The sequence below is a fragment of the Harmonia axyridis genome, chromosome 1 (genome assembly GCF_914767665.1).
Source record: "Harmonia axyridis chromosome 1, icHarAxyr1.1, whole genome shotgun sequence".
In the NCBI taxonomy this organism is placed as follows: Eukaryota; Metazoa; Arthropoda; class Insecta; order Coleoptera; family Coccinellidae; genus Harmonia; species Harmonia axyridis.
In genome coordinates, this window is record NC_059501.1 from 47,396,919 (window position 1) to 47,414,546 (window position 17,628).

Here is a 17,628-nt window from a genome sequence, read left to right on the forward strand (position 1 = left end):
AGATATCTATAGGAACCTCTTTAACTTATGAACCATTGAGCTTATACTCAAGTATTGCCATATTGCTGAAATTATCATCAACCAAGCTATATGATAATGCAATAATATACTGGGTGTGCCGTTTGAAATAAGAAAGTAGTACTCTGTTTCCAGTATAAAAGGAAATTGTATAAATTCTCAGCACTATCTTATTATTACTTTTCCATAAACGTCTAATAGGCCATCGCGGTGAATCACCCCCTACAAATTCAATTCGGCAACGTAGCTGCTAATTTGACGTAGAAAATTGGACGTCATTCAAGGATCTCAAGGTCATGCACCAATTCTACCCTAGTTTGTCTTATCTTCAGACAGAACATTTTCGAATTTATCTCAAACATTTTCGTGCTTTTATAATTCTATGCAACAATCAGTTCATCATCGTTGATAAAGTTCCTTGATAGTATATTTCAGGTCGAGAATAATGAATAATCAAATTATAACACCGTAGAATGACATAGTATCATTTTGCTGTAACAGCAAAAGCTACTCACGTCACAAATATAATTTTCAACTCAAAGGTTCGAAAAGTGTGCGCCTATGGTTTATGACTGTTTTGCAATTATCTCAGGCCAAGCGTTTTTATAGACTAGTTCAAGTGACTTTGGATATACTATACCATGATCTTGTTACTCCCATTATAGGCCTGTTTTCATCTGAAGCAACATTAAAGATTTAAATGAATATAAACGACAATTTAGAATGAAAAAATTCTCTTTAGCTCATTTTAGAAAACATACTACCAACTCATCCCTATTGGATTCAGTTATGTATATTCTGAAAAAACAGAAAACATTAGGTATACATCCATAAAACAAATTTAGAGGTATGGTTCTGTAGGATATAGATCTGAAGATTGATCTATAATTCTAATTGTTTCACAACGAAACTAACGAAAATATTTAAAGAATATGTAAATTCTCACACGACTTCGATTTACTATCTCTGGCCCATACTTTTCCTAATAAACTTCTAACTTTCAAGCTAGCTGATGTTCTGGAGCCTCTGAATTTTTTTGGTGAATTTGGAACGCTTCCTACTGGTGCTGCCTTGACTGTACCGGGTGAGTGGTTTCTGGTCAGGTTTCTTCTAGAGTTGCTTCTCTTCCGGAACAAATCGCGTGATCTATCAGGGTTCTCGAGCTTAAGTCGAATTTGGGACAAGATTCCTACTAGTAGCTCGTCGACGTTATGATTAATTCCAACAGACGTTTCTATGTATTTGCAGTCATAAGCTCTGGCGATCGATTTGCCTTCTGAAAATAATTGAAATATAATTGACGTTAACAAATACATCAAAAACAAGGTTAATGAACAAGTGAGCTACATTTGAAGCATTTTTATACTGAAGAGAAGAACCTACATTTCATCAAAATATATTTTGATGAAAGGGATTCAAGTGATTGTTTCCTAGATTATAATGGCATGTTTTCGATATTTACTAGGTAGTACTACGTCTTTTGATTAATTAATGAATCGAAATTGATTGCTCGCTGAATACTTAATGAAAAATAATTTCAATATTAATAAAAAAAGTAAAACGTTTGCCTTAACGTTCTATGATTGGAATGAAATATATAATATATTGTTTTTTTTTTGTTAAAGCAGGGGGAATCCATTTACAGACGAACCTCATCCAAAGAAAGAAGTTGGTGTGAGGGTCCTGGCTCATCAAGAGCGAGAATACTCACTAAACCTAACCTGCTGCTTCTTAGGTTTCGGGCATAGAGCCTATAAACCATTTATCTCTTGGTCGGATAAATTTCTACTTGCACACTTTTGTGCTGGGTTTTTCGGGAGTCCTTTTTATTCGGATTGTTTCTTCAATTTGATGTGTTTTCTTGAGTTTCCTATATATTCAGGTCATCGTTTCGCAATTGATCCCTGGGTCTTTTGCTGTATGTATTCATTCTTCTTGCATCTTCGGCAGGGTCGTTATCAATTAATCTTCTAAATTCTTCGTTGGGATGTTCTCTCAATTTTTCGAATATTCTTTCGGCTTTTTTCTTCATGAAGTCAGTTATTCTGTCCCATTTTAGGTGTCTGTGGATTTGGATGTTTTTAACAAACCAAGGGGCATCTATTGCCCATCTTAGATATTTATCTTAAGCTTGCTGAATATTAAGGCCTGTAGACGTTTCATATTACTAACTCCTCTAATGTCCACAGATAAACTATTTATACAATGCGTGACATAATATGAAAAAGATCTAAGAAATAATTGTGTTGTAAATCCAGGAGGTGTAAGGGTACCTTTAAAACGTATGTTCAAATTATGGACATCAGAACGGAATATTTTTTTATTATATAGGTACGGAGGAGTTCGGTTGATTAATAATTTCATGAACAATAATGAAGCATGAAGAGATCTTCTTCTTTTCTTGTTGAGCCAATCGACAACGCGTGAGGTATGACTTATTCTCTCAAATTTTCTGATCCCGAAGATCAGGCGCAGACAAGAGTTCTGTAGTCTCTGTATCCGTTGCTTATCAGAAAAGTTCAGACAGGGACCGTAAACACAATCAGAATAATTAAGGTGAGACAGAACTACCGATTCACATAGCAATACTTTGACTTTTTGGGATAATGCTTTTCTGTTTCTATAAAGAACCCTTAACATGTCATAGGCTTTTTGTAAACAGGCAGATACATGGTCTGTGAAACGCAAGTCAACATCTATCCAAACTCCCAATTTTTTAAATTTGTCACACATCCTAACAACATCAGACCCGACTTTAATGGCATTACCGTCTTCTAAAAATTTTATTCTGTCACCTCTCCGACCGAATAACATGGCAACAGTCTTATTTTTATTTAACTGCAAACAATGCTTAGTGAATATATCATAGATAATATTCAAGACTGAATTCAATGCGGCTATAGCCTGAGCAGACTCATTCGAAAAGAAAGAGATATACAGCTGACTATCATCTGCATAATTGTGCATTGAACAAGATAAAATGAACTTTACAAACTGAGAAATATACGTAATAAAAAGAATAGGCCCTAAAATTGACCCTTACGGTACTCCCCGCCATATTCCAAGAAAAGATGACATCTTACTATCATAAAAAACCGCCTGAAATCGTTCAGTAAGATAAGAAGAGAGAAGAAGAATAGAATCTTGACTAAAGCCAAGATGTACTAATATGGCCTCAAATAGTTTGTGGTTGAGACAGTCAAATGCTTTTGATTAACCCAAAAGTGTAAGCAAAGTAAGTTTACCGTGATCCGTTGCCCTAATAATATCATCAGTGATGTGATATGTAACAGAGCCGTAGTGCAGCTGTGATTTTTCCGGAATCCTGATTGTGTTGGCGGAATAATTTCATTAGAATTCAAATGGGACCAAATTTGTTTACATATAATTTTTTCTAAGATTATCGACAAGGTCGGTAAAATACTTTTAGGTCGCAAATTGTTCAAGTCTTTTGGATTAGGTACTTTTGGTACAGGTATAACAACGGCTTTTTTCCATTGGTTTGAAAAAACAGAATGTAGAAGGCAAAAATTTATAATATGGGTGATATGGGGAAGAATGTGGGGAACACATAATTGGAGGGTCAATATATTTATTCCATCATGACTAATTGATCTACTCTTAATAGACTTTATAGATTCCAAAACTTCAACCTCGTCAACAGTACAGAATTTGAAATTACTACTATAGTAACAATACAGTTATTTTGGTTGGCATAAAAAGACAAAAGATCATTATCAGAGGACAGGTCGGGCACTGAATTCAAGAAATGTTCATTCACACGATCAACATTACCAAATGTTAAGTTAAGATCCGTATTCTTATGATTTATTATACCCATTCGCTTCAGATATGCCCAAGTTGTCCTCAGATTATTACTTCGATTGATGTATTTATCATAGTAAACTCTTTTCTCCTTTTTTATTGCAGTATTGATGGTATTTCTCAGTTGTATATATACATTCCAGTCGACAATCTCACCTGATCTCTTAAATTTAGTTAGTGAGTGGTTTCTAGTCTTGATCATATGACGTAAGGTATCAGTTAGCCACGGCGAGTAATCTTTAGATATTTTGATAGTTTTGAAAGGGGCATGTAGATCTAGTAAAATTGTTATATTCGAGGAGAGCATTTGAACTTCATCATCAATCGTAGCCTGATAATAAATGTTATCCCAGGGTATGGACATAAGATCACATTTGAATTGAGAGTAGTTAAGATTTTTGAAATCCCTAGAAGTCTTTAAAATTTAACCAGGCTTTCGAGATGGCAAATTAAATATGCAATGTACAACATCATGATCGCTAATCTGAGGAACTGGCAAAACAGCACATTTTTGCACGGAATCGGGAGCAGATGTGAGTATATAATCAATAAATGTAGTGGAGTTCATTGTGGTCCTTGTAGCCTCCTCTACCAATTGAACAAGGCCAAAACTTTCTAAAGCCTCCATTAACAAATTTATTTCAACCTTAGTTTTATCTAAAAAAATTCATATTGAAATCCCCTAAGCAAAGTACGTAATCTGTAGACAATATCATCTCTGAGATTAATGATTCAAATCAATCCATGAAAAGTTTATAATCATATAATGGAGGCCTGTATATAGTACAGACGACTACTCTCAAACTTCCAAATTCTAAAATCAACACAATCTGCTCAATCTCAACATTAAATTTCAATAGCTTAAAATGTATATTATCTTTTAAATAAATTCCGACTCCTCCGCCCCGACTACCTCTATCAGCACGAATAAACTTAAAGTCACCAATAGCAAGAAGTGCACTAGGAATTCGATCACTTAGCCATGTTTCACTCAGGCAGAAAACATCTAAGTCATTAGTTATGATAATATCTCTAATATCATCAAAATGTGAAATTAGACAGCGTACATTGAGATGGGCAACATTCAGCAAAGCTTTCTTCTTCTGATCCATAATTTATACTGATGAACACATCTATAAATTTAGTCAACTAACTTTATTGACAGCAAAAAAAAAATAAGTTTTTATGTGAAAAATATAAAAAAGTGATATATGTCAAAAAAATCAACAGAGAGTGGGCTAAAGCAGTTAAAGTAATAGTAAATGTGTCAATATTTGAGTGAAAACAAAATTAAATAGCAAGTAAAAAGAGCAGAATCACCACAAAAAAAGCAGGAAAGAAAAAATTAAGACATCAGGGCTGCTCCGCATCACAAATAATAATATTTATATCAGAAACTTAAGACTTACATTCCACTTAAATCGATCTCAGACATCATTTTTTCCACTTCATCATTATATAAAATGAAAATGTTACCTCTAGAAGTCCAACAAGGTAATGAACCATATTTAGCACGTACTTTCTTAAACAGATCTTATTTACTTGGAAGAAGTTTTTCACTAACCACAACACCAGAGTCCTTTAGATTGCGTTTTTTGTTAAAAACAATATCACGTTTCCATCTATGAATAAATTGAATTGTGACAGGTGGGGACTTCCCTCGGTTTTTACTTCTTCCTCCTGCTCGACAACAAACATGCAGGTCATCTGCTGTCAACTGATAGGCGGAGTTTTTGAGGATTTTATTGTTTACAATCCCAATCACCTTATCATATAAATTTTCCTTTTCTTCTCCCTTGATACCGTGGAGAATTGATTGACTGTTATATTTCTCTTGCCTTTCATGCTCCATTTGAGAATTTATCGCCTCAATGTGTTTTTTAAGGGTGTTCAAATTGTCTTTCATAGTATTTTCGAATCCATTTATTTTATTCATCACCTGAGTTATACAATCAGAAGCAGGAACAGAAGAGTCTGTGCTAGAATTCTTCAGCAAAGTAGTGACTTCATGCCTCAGCGCCCTCAGTTCAGATTGAAGTGCTTCCTCCATCTTGTTAACACGAGAATTGAGTTCATCACTATCACCCTTTGGAGTTTTCGTTCCTTTAGCAGGCATTTGAAATTTACTAATTATTATCTTAGAGAAAAAAAAACAAAGAGAAAACGAATTTCAGTATTTATTCTGACAAAATTATAACGTTGAAATTATCGTGTATGCGGAGCTATGCCAGATGAGCTACATACACATCGACAGATGAACAATGAATGAATTGCTTTTTTGTGTTTGATTGCTATTCCTGTGTCATCCGCATAAAGGGCAAGCAAATTTCTCGGATTCCTTGGTATATCATGTATGTATATATCATACAGGAGAGGTCCTAATACTGATCCTTGTGGGACTCCTGCTTCTAAGTGTCTCAGAGTTGATTTTTCATTTTCTAATTTAACGTAGAAATTTCTATCCCTTAAGTAATTTCTGATGATTCGGCACATCTTAATTGAGTATTCTACTATTCTCATCTTATAGGCTAGTCTTTTCTGCCATACTCTTTCAAATGCTCTTGTTACATCTAGTAGTAGCAGTCCAGTAGCTTGTTTGTTTTGAAAGCCCTAGGTGATATACTCTGTTAGTCAGAGAAGTTGTTGTTCAGTTGAATGTTTATCTCTGAATCCGAATTGTTGTAGCCATTATGTTGTAGGGCGGTTTGGAGGATGTTGATTTCTTTAGGAACGTGTAGGCAATCGGTCAGTTTTATGGATCCATGGATTAAGGAGTTCAATACGGAGTTGATTTGAGATGGATGATAGTGTGAATTTGCATTTAGGTAGCGGTTTGTGCGGGTTGGTTTTCTGTAAATCGTGTATGTGAAGGAATCGTTGGATTTCGCTACGAGGATCGATTCCTTCACACACACGATTTAAAGAAAACCAACCCACACAATCCGCTACCTGAATGCAAATTCACACCATCATCCATCTCAAATCAACTCCGTATTGAACTCCTTAATCCATATATCTATAAAACAGACAGATAGGCTACACATTTCAAGAGAAATCAACATCCTTCAAACCGCCCTACAACAGAATGACTACAACAGTCAACAAGTTCAGAAAGCCATCAACCGACATCAGACCCATACACAACAACCCAAAAATCCTCCAGAAAATTCCCCTCATAAAGCTTTTCTACCTTTTATCAAAGGTGTCACTGACAAAATCAGTCGCATCCTACAAAAACAGGACATAAAAACAGTTTACACAGCTGATAACAAAATTTCCAAATTTTTTCGAACACCAAAAGATACGATCGATGAAGAGTCTCAAGGTGTATACGAGATACCATGTTCCACATGTCCTAGAACTTACATAAGACAAACCAACAGACGTATTACTAACAGAGTAAATGAGCACCAACTCGCAATACGCCAAGGAGATCCAACATCTGCCCTATTCAAACACTACTCTGAAACAGGATATAACATTGATTTCGAGGGATGTAAGACCACCTCTGCAGAGAAAACCCTTACATGTAGTACATGTTGTACCACAGGCCGCAAGTACGACACAGCAACGGTGTCGTAACTGCAAAAGTCGGATGTGTGCACCGGGCCTGAGAATGGCTCCAAAATCGGAGCAGAAACGTCGAACACGACAAAATATTAGACGCGGTCCAATCTGGAACGCACAAAGTTCAAATATTTCCTACCGCGGAAACCTATCCGAACATTCATATATATATATATATATATATATATATACAAAATGTGATAATTTCCTAAAGTAATTAATAAACAATGGTTTAAGGGGTGTTGGAAAACTTCAATTGTTACTAACTTCTTTATTTCATCAGTCGACGTTTCGATCCTTGGTTGGGATCTTCTTCAGGACTTCTATAAAACAAACAACATACAAATATAACAAACATTGCAGAAAAGACAACATGTTAAAACGCACCGAAATGCGAAGAGTTACCAGATCTTAAGTTGCACTGAATCTTATACAGATTTGGAGGAAAAATTATTAATTAACTTGAACACAAAATAGTCTCTAATACAATAACGTCTCTTTTTTATATCACACACTTCCTTATTCTCTTGAAAACTTATTTTTGAAATTCTTTCTTCATCCATCTGACAACTGCGTAAAAAACGAAAGGGGTTAGGTCGGGTTCATAGAACATCATAGATCTTCAACTGACATTGGAGAACATAGAACTTGAGATCAACAACTCACTCTCACTAAGTTGGTTTGAATGTATCAGATATGAATAAATGTTGCTAATGTTCTCTATATCCTTTCTGTAGTTCATGGAATTTTCATGTCGCTTAATGTGAATCATCTCCAGGAAACATCTTTTTCTCATATTCTCCTCGCACTCCAAGACTGTCACCGAATCATAGTCCATTCGATGGTCAACTGATCTTACATGTTCTGCCAGTGCACATATCTTTCTAGGATTCTTAATGTCGCTGATATGTTGAGTTATTCTTCTTTTAAGTTGTTGGGATGTTTGTCCGATATACACCTCATCACAATTTTGACAGGGTATTCTGTATACAACACAGCTTTTCTTATCAGTTTCTATCCTATCTTTCAAATTACTATAAAGTCTCTTTAATTTAAATTCAGTTCTAGGTATCACTTTGATGTTATCAGTTTTTAATAAGTTTATTAAGGATTTTGTCATTACATTAATCAGTGGAATGGAAGTAAATATAATTCTCTGATCTAAATTGGTGGATGCGATTTCGTCATTATTCTGTGGTTGTCCAGAATTCGATGAATTGTGTATCAATTTCTTTAAAAGGTTCTTGGGGTAACCATTCTCAAGCATCAACTGATATAATAGTTTCATATTCTTCTCCTTCAGAGTGGGGTGTGATATTCTTTGTATACGATTCTTCAATCCTGTAACCATATTGATTTTTTGTCTCTGAGGGTGGTTGGAAAAATAATGCAAGTATCTACCTGAGCTAGTGGGCTTTCTATACCAATCAAGAATCAGTGTATTGTCAGGTCTTCTAATGACTAGGGTATCTAGGAAAGGCACACTATTGTTATTTTCTAATTCTATGCTAAATTTTATAGACTCACTCTGTCTGTTGAACCTTTCAAGAGTGTAAGATGTCTTATCACTGGGAACTGCACAAATGATGTCATCTACATATTTTTTAATAAAAGGCATCTCAAAGGGGATATCTGTTAGGATGCCATCTAGGAGGAAATCCATCACTACCTCTGCAATGGAAGGGCTGAATTTAGACCCCATTGGGAAACCTAGTATTTGGTTGTAGAAATTACCTTGGAAGATGAAATAGTTGGAGTTGAAAAGAAATCTGATGATGTTGATGAAGTCTTCCTTAGGTATTGTGGTGTGGCTACTGATTGATTCCCATCTGTGTTGAATTGCAGACAGAGCTAATTCTAATGAAATATTGGTAAAGAGGGATACTACATCAAGGCTGATGAGTACATAATCTTCTGGCAATTGGAATTCACTAATGAAGGTGGAAAAAGAGAAAGAATCTTCTACGTAATATCTGCCTCTAGAAACACTTAAATAACTTGAAATTATTTCAGATATATAACCTGATATCTTAGATGTTGGTGTATTCAAAGAGGAGATGATGGGTCTGAGGGAGAGAACAGGTTTATGGACTTTAGGTAGTCCATAAAATCTTGCAGGAATGGAGTTATAACTGTACAAGGATTTTCCTTGCATTTGGGAAATATGACCACTTGTTACCAATTTTTTAATCAATGTGTTACCTTTAGTTTGTATAGTAGTTGTTGGGTCTCTAGGTAGTCTTCTGTAATAGTCAAGATCATTGAGAATTCCATTAGATAGTTCTATGTATTGTGACTTGTCCATAATAACTGTTACGTTTCCTTTGTCTGATTGTAATACCTGTAAGTCTGGATGTTCTTTGAGATATCTTTTACAATTTTACAATTAATTATGGACAAGTCACAATACATAGAACTATCTAATGGAATTCTCAATGATCTTGACTATTACAGAAGACTACCTAGAGACCCAACAACTACTATACAAACTAAAGGTAACACATTGATTAAAAAATTGGTAACAAGTGGTCATATTTCCCAAATGCAAGGAAAATCCTTGTACAGTTATAACTCCATTCCTGCAAGATTTTATGGACTACCTAAAGTCCATAAACCTGTTCTCTCCCTCAGACCCATCATCTCCTCTTTGAATACACCAACATCTAAGATATCAGGTTATATATCTGAAATAATTTCAAGTTATTTAAGTGTTTCTAGAGGCAGATATTACGTAGAAGATTCTTTCTCTTTTTCCACCTTCATTAGTGAATTCCAATTGCCAGAAGATTATGTCCTCATCAGCCTTGATGTAGTATCCCTCTTTACCAATATTTCATTAGAATTAGCTCTGTCTGCAATTCAACACAGATGGGAATCAATCAGTAGCCACACCACAATACCTAAGGAAGACTTCATCAACATCATCAGATTTCTTTTCAACTCCAACTATTTCATCTTCCAAGGTAATTTCTACAACCAAATACTAGGTTCCCCAATGGGGTCTAAATTCAGCCCTTCCATTGCAGAGGTAGTGATGGATTTCCTCCTAGATGGCATCCTAACAGATATCCCCTTTGAGATGCCTTTTATTAAAAAATATGTAGATGACATCATTTGTGCAGTTCCCAGTGATAAGACATCTTACACTCTTGAAAGGTTCAACAGACAGAGTGAGTCTATAAAATTTACCATAGAATTAGAAAATAACAATAGTGTGCCTTTCCTAGATACCCTAGTCATTAGAAGACCTGACAATACACATTCTTGATTGGTATAGAAAGCCCTCTAGCTCAGGTAGATACTTGCATTATTCTTCCAACCACCCTCAGAGACAAAAAATCAATATGGTTACAGGATTGAAGAATCGTATACAAAGAATATCACACCCCACTCTGAAGGAGAAGAATATGAAACTATTATATCAGTTGATGCTTGAGAATGGTTACCCCAAGAACCTTTTAAAGAAATTGATACACAATTCATCGAATTCTGGACAACCACAGAATAATGACGAAATCGCATCCACCAATTTAGATCAGAGAATTATATTTACTTCCATTCCACTGATTAATGTAATGACAAAATCCTTAATAAACTTATTAAAAACTGATAACATCAAAGTGATACCTAGAACTGAATTTAAATTAAAGAGACTTTATAGTAATTTGAAAGATAGGATAGAAACTGATAAGAAAAGCTGTGTTGTATACAGAATACCCTGTCAAAATTGTGATGAGGTGTATATCGGACAAACATCCCAACAACTTAAAAGAAGAATAACTCAACATATCAGCGACATTAAGAATCCTAGAAAGATATGTGCACTGGCAGAACATGTAAGATCAGTTGACCATCGAATGGACTATGATTCGGTGACAGTCTTGGAGTGCGAGGAGAATATGAGAAAAAGATGTTTCCTGGAGATGATTCACATTAAGCGACATGAAAATTCCATGAACTACAGAAAGGATATAGAGAACATTAGCAACATTTATTCATATCTGATACATTCAAACCAACTTAGTGAGAGTGAGTTGTTGATCTCAAGTTCTATGTTCTCCAATGTCAGTTGAAGATCTATGATGTTCTATGAACCCGACCTAACCCCTTTCGTTTTTTACGCAGTTGTCAGATGGATGAAGAAAGAATTTCAAAAATAAGTTTTCAAGAGAATAAGGAAGTGTGTGATATAAAAAAGAGACGTTATTGTATTAGAGACTATTTTGTGTTCAAGTTAATTAATAATTTTTCCTCCAAATCTGTATAAGATTCAGTGCAACTTAAGATCTGGTAACTCTTCGCATTTCGGTGCGTTTTAACATGTTGTCTTTTCTGCAATGTTTGTTATATTTGTATGTTGTTTGTTTTATAGAAGTCCTGAAGAAGATCCCAACCAAGGATCGAAACGTCGACTGATGAAATAAAGAAGTTAGTAACAATTGAAGTTTTCCAACACCCCTTAAACCATTGTTTATTAATTACTTTAGGAAATTATCACATTTTGTATATTAGCATGGGGTTTTATGCTGAAATCCGTGTACGGTATGGAAGGGAAATGTCATCGACCTCAAAATCTTGGTCATCTAATAACATCAAGTTGTCAGCATTGCGGAATCGCAGAGTGTTCCTGTTGGAGTGTAAAAGGCTTGGTTTACATCCTAAACACATGACCAATAACTTCTGTCAATTATATGGATCTGTGACAGACGAGGTGTCGTCCAGACAAGCAGTTAACATGGAGAACAAGGTACTTAACATGTTCTTAAAATTTGAAATTACAGTGACAATAACAAAAATAAAAAGAATAGAAAGAGAAGTTGAACGACTGAAACTACTCATTCAGCATGCACTTCCTGAGGATATTACTAACCATTTTTTCTCTTATCAGAATAACAAGTACAATAGACAATTTGCATTGATGAAACAGAAAAATCTGGATAAGGTGAGAGCTTTGACAGATGCACAATTGGGAAAAGTCAGATCACAAGAAAGGTGGGTTAAAAATATAAGTGGAACAAATATCCCGGATAGAGTTCTAAAATTCTTGTCGCTGGGTCCCAAATTCAGCATTGACATCCCTATGAAAGAAATCTCTATTCCGAAACTTTTATCTGATGTTGAGAATGTTATCAACCTCAATGACTCCTTATCTCCTGATGCCAAGAACATAAAACGCGCCATGGCCACCAACATTATAACTAATAATATCAAACCTAATAAAGTTGTCAGAAATGTAGTACAGAGAGAATTTTATAATTGTAAAAGATATCTCAAAGAACATCCAGACTTACAGGTATTACAATCAGACAAAGGAAACGTAACAGTTATTATGGACAAGTCACAATACATAGAACTATCTAATGGAATTCTCAATGATCTTGACTATTACAGAAGACTACCTAGAGACCCAACAACTACTATACAAACTAAAGGTAACACATTGATTAAAAAATTGGTAACAAGTGGTCATATTTCCCAAATGCAAGGAAAATCCTTGTACAGTTATAACTCCATTCCTGCAAGATTTTATGGACTACCTAAAGTCCATAAACCTGTTCTCTCCCTCAGACCCATCATCTCCTCTTTGAATACACCAACATCTAAGATATCAGGTTATATATCTGAAATAATTTCAAGTTATTTAAGTGTTTCTAGAGGCAGATATTACGTAGAAGATTCTTTCTCTTTTTCCACCTTCATTAGTGAATTCCAATTGCCAGAAGATTATGTACTCATCAGCCTTGATGTAGTATCCCTCTTTACCAATATTTCATTAGAATTAGCTCTGTCTGCAATTCAACACAGATGGGAATCAATCAGTAGCCACACCACAATACCTAAGGAAGACTTCATCAACATCATCAGATTTCTTTTCAACTCCAACTATTTCATCTTCCAAGGTAATTTCTACAACCAAATACTAGGTTCCCCAATGGGGTCTAAATTCAGCCCTTCCATTGCAGAGGTAGTGATGGATTTCCTCCTAGATGGCATCCTAACAGATATCCCCTTTGAGATGCCTTTTATTAAAAAATATGTAGATGACATCATTTGTGCAGTTCCCAGTGATAAGACATCTTACACTCTTGAAAGGTTCAACAGACAGAGTGAGTCTATAAAATTTACCATAGAATTAGAAAATAACAATAGTGTGCCTTTCCTAGATACCCTAGTCATTAGAAGACCTGACAATACACTGATTCTCGATTGGTATAGAAAGCCCACTAGCTCAGGTAGATACTTGCATTATTTTTCCAACCACCCTCAGAGACAAAAAATCAATATGGTTACAGGATTGAAGAATCGTATACAAAGAATATCACACCCCACTCTGAAGGAGAAGAATATGAAACTATTATATCAGTTGATGCTTGAGAATGGTTACCCCAAGAACCTTTTAAAGAAATTGATACACAATTCATCGAATTCTGGACAACCACAGAATAATGACGAAATCGCATCCACCAATTTAGATCAGAGAATTATATTTACTTCCATTCCACTGATTAATGTAATGACAAAATCCTTAATGAACTTATTAAAAACTGATAACATCAAAGTGATACCTAGAACTGAATTTAAATTAAAGAGACTTTATAGTAATTTGAAAGATAGGATAGAAACTGATAAGAAAAGCTGTGTTGTATACAGAATACCCTGTCAAAATTGTGATGAGGTGTATATCGGACAAACATCCCAACAACTTAAAAGAAGAATAACTCAACATATCAGCGACATTAAGAATCCTAGAAAGATATGTGCACTGGCAGAACATGTAAGATCAGTTGACCATCGAATGGACTATGATTCGGTGACAGTCTTGGAGTGCGAGGAGAATATGAGAAAAAGATGTTTCCTGGAGATGATTCACATTAAGCGACATGAAAATTCCATGAACTACAGAAAGGATATAGAGAAAATTAGCAACATTTATTCATATCTGATACATTCAAACCAACTTAGTGAGAGTGAGTTGTTGATCTCAAGTTCTATGTTCTCCAATGTCAGTTGAAGATCTATGATGTTCTATGAACCCGACCTAACCCCTTTCGTTTTTTACGCAGTTGTCAGATGGATGAAGAAAGAATTTCAAAAATAAGTTTTCAAGAGAATAAGGAAGTGTGTGATATAAAAAAGAGACGTTATTGTATTAGAGACTATTTTGTGTTCAAGTTAATTAATAATTTTTCCTCCAAATCTGTATAAGATTCAGTGCAACTTAAGATCTGGTAACTCTTCGCATTTCGGTGCGTTTTAACATGTTGTCTTTTCTGCAATGTTTGTTATATTTGTATGTTGTTTGTTTTATAGAAGTCCTGAAGAAGATCCCAACCAAGGATCGAAACGTCGACTGATGAAATAAAGAAGTTAGTAACAATTGAAGTTTTCCAACACCCCTTAAACCATTGTTTATATATATATATATATCTATATTTATATATATATATATATATATATATATATATATATATATATATATATATATATATATTTATATATATATCTATATTTATATATATATATATATATATATATATATAAATATAGATATATATATATATATATATATATATGAATGTTCGGATAGGTTTCCGCGGTAGGAAATATTTGAACTTTGTGCGTTCCAGATTGGACCGCGTCTAATATTTTGTCGTGTTCGACGTTTCTGCTCCGATTTTGGAGCCATTCTTAGGCCCGGTGCACACATCCGACTTTTGCAGTTACGACACCGTTGCTGTGTCGTACTTGCGGCCTGTGGTACAAAGAATCAAATAGGAGCATGCACACTACCCGCCGTGCAGTTGCGACGTCGTAACTGCCAGCATACGGTCGTTTTTTGGTAGTATGTCCCTCTAGGCCGCAACTGTGCCGCAGTCGTACATGCGATCTCTCAGTACTCTATTCCAAATTGGCCTGCGCACACATACGACGTTTGTCGTGAGTTCGCACAATGGCCGAGAGGGAATTGAATATTGAGCTCTTCTTTGAAGTGAATTGATCCGGCTCCGCAACCATGACGGTGTCGTATGTAGTGTGCATTGAATAGGTGAATAGGTAGGACAAAATATTAGACGCGGTCCAATCTGGAACGCACAAAGTTCAAATATTTCCTACCGCGGAAACCTATCCGAACATTCATATATATATATATATATATATATATATATATATATATATATATATATATATATATATATATATTTATATATATATATTTTTTTTTTAATTCACACAGTTGTGGAGTAATCCAGAGCTACCCGGGCGAGGACGCCAAGAGCAACTCAGTCCGTTAATGAGGATAAAGCACCTTTCGCACGATGTTGACTGTGCCCAATATCACAGCCTTTTGCATCCACATCAGAGTATTTTGTGGTAAGTTTAGTTCCTTCAGATGTTCGGTTGTTTTACGATGGACGAGTCCATTCGCGCTGATGATAATAGGTTTTATATTCACTTTCTTTAGCTGCCACATATCCCTCATTTCTCTTGCTAGTGCCTCATATTTCGAGATTTTTTCGGTGTAGCTTTTAGAGAGGTTGTAATCTTGAGGCACAGCGAAGTCTATTATGAGGGCGGTTTTTGCTATCTTATCCCACACTACCACGTCCGGTCGGTTATGTTCGACACCTCTATCTGTGATGACGGTCAGGTCCCAATATATTTTTGTTGTTTCATTCTCCATAAGCGTCTGCGGGTTGTATACGTGGTGCGGCGTGAAGCACTGTAAGAGTTGCTTTTGGAGACATAACATCTGATGCACAACTTTCCCCATGTTATTATGTCTTGCCAGATATTTGGTGCCAACAATCGCTGAACATCCAGACGAGAGATGTTGCACCGTCTCCTCCGCGCCATTACATAATCTACATTTGGTGTTGTCTACAGCTTGTTTCATTATTTGTTTGGCATATGTCCTGGTCGGAACAACCTGGTCCTGAATGGCGAATAAAGTACCTTCCGTCTGAGGAAATAGGTAGCCCTGGGTCAGGTAAGTATTGGTGCTATGCATATCTACTTCCGATTGATGCAAACTGGCATAAAACCTTCCATGTATAGATTTGGCTTCCCATGCTCGCCGGAGTGTTTCAAAGTTGTTTTCGTTTTCAGGTACTTCCTCGTTAGATGTTTCGGAGACAGAGACGCGGCCACATGAAGCTACCCACTGATGAACAGGTAAGTTACTTTTTCGGAAGTAGTCGTTAATTTTCTCTGTCTCTTTCAGGGGCCGCTCTTCCTATCTTCGTTATTCCTCGACCACCCTCTTTTCGGGGTAAGTATAAACGTTCCACTGCCGAATTTGGATGCAGTACACCATGCTGTGTCAACGAAGTCCGGATGCTTCTATCGAGTTGTTCTAGCTCCGACTTTGACCATGAGAGAATTCCTGCTGTATAAGTTAATGTTGATATGGCCCAGATGTTAATTGCCATTATCTTATTTTTAGCCGATAGTTGGGTTCTCAGCACTTTCTTTACTCTTTTAAGCAGTTCGTTCTTAGCGTTGTCCTTATTTTCTCGATGCATAATCTCAAAGGTCTGCTGGACACCTAGGTATTTGTATCGGTCCTCATATCTCAGGCCAGTCATCTCTCGTCCATCAGACAGGATTATGTTCTCTCCTCTAGAAATCTTTCCCCTTTTTACATTAACCGTCGCACACTTTTCCAGTCCGAAAGTCATCGCGATATCCTCACTGTATTTTCTGACCAGCTCTAGCAATCCTTCCAGCTGTGCCCTGCCTCTAGCATATAGCTTCAGATCATCCATATAGAATAAATGTGAGATCCTGATCTGCTGGTCGATGGAGTACCCATATGTGGATCTATTGAGTATCTTACTCAGTATATTAAGGGCAAGACAGAACCACAATGGGCTCAGGCTGTCTCCTTGGAAAATACCCCTCTTAATCTCTACTTCAGATGTTTCGTAGGTAGCTGACTTATTGTGGACTTTCAAGGTAGTGCGCCAGGTTCTCATAAGATGCTCCAACATAGCTATCACCCGTCGGTTTACTCTATAAATCTTCAGCACTTCAAGTAGCCATGTGTGAGGGACCGAGTCAAATGCTTTTTGATAATCGATCCACGCCATCGAGATGTTCTTCAGTCGTTTCTTTGCTTGTTTGGTTATCATATTGTCGATCATCAAGAGTTCCTTGCTTCCTCGTCCCTTCCTTTTGCATCCATTCTGCTCCCAAGCCATGATGTTATTCGCTTTG

General features: G+C 35.9%; 1 protein-coding gene and 1 long non-coding RNA gene across 4 annotated transcripts in view; one reads left to right on the forward strand and one right to left on the reverse strand.

The window, feature by feature from the left end:
* Positions 1–795: 795 nt before the first annotated feature.
* The window catches only part of LOC123673051, a 928,323-nt gene continuing 911,490 nt past the window's right edge, over positions 796–17,628 (reverse strand). For all 3 annotated transcript variants that reach the window (XM_045607480.1, XM_045607471.1, XM_045607464.1), the window contains one exon: positions 796–1,294. In XM_045607480.1, the coding sequence (XP_045463436.1) occupies positions 942–1,294 (353 nt within the window). In that variant the 3' untranslated portion in view covers positions 796–941. The remainder of the gene's footprint in view (positions 1,295–17,628) is intronic.
* On the forward strand, positions 9,800–10,496 carry LOC123673207. The gene is made up of 3 exons (XR_006746442.1): positions 9,800–9,905; positions 10,120–10,373; positions 10,437–10,496. It is a non-coding gene; the product is annotated as an uncharacterized LOC123673207 (long non-coding RNA).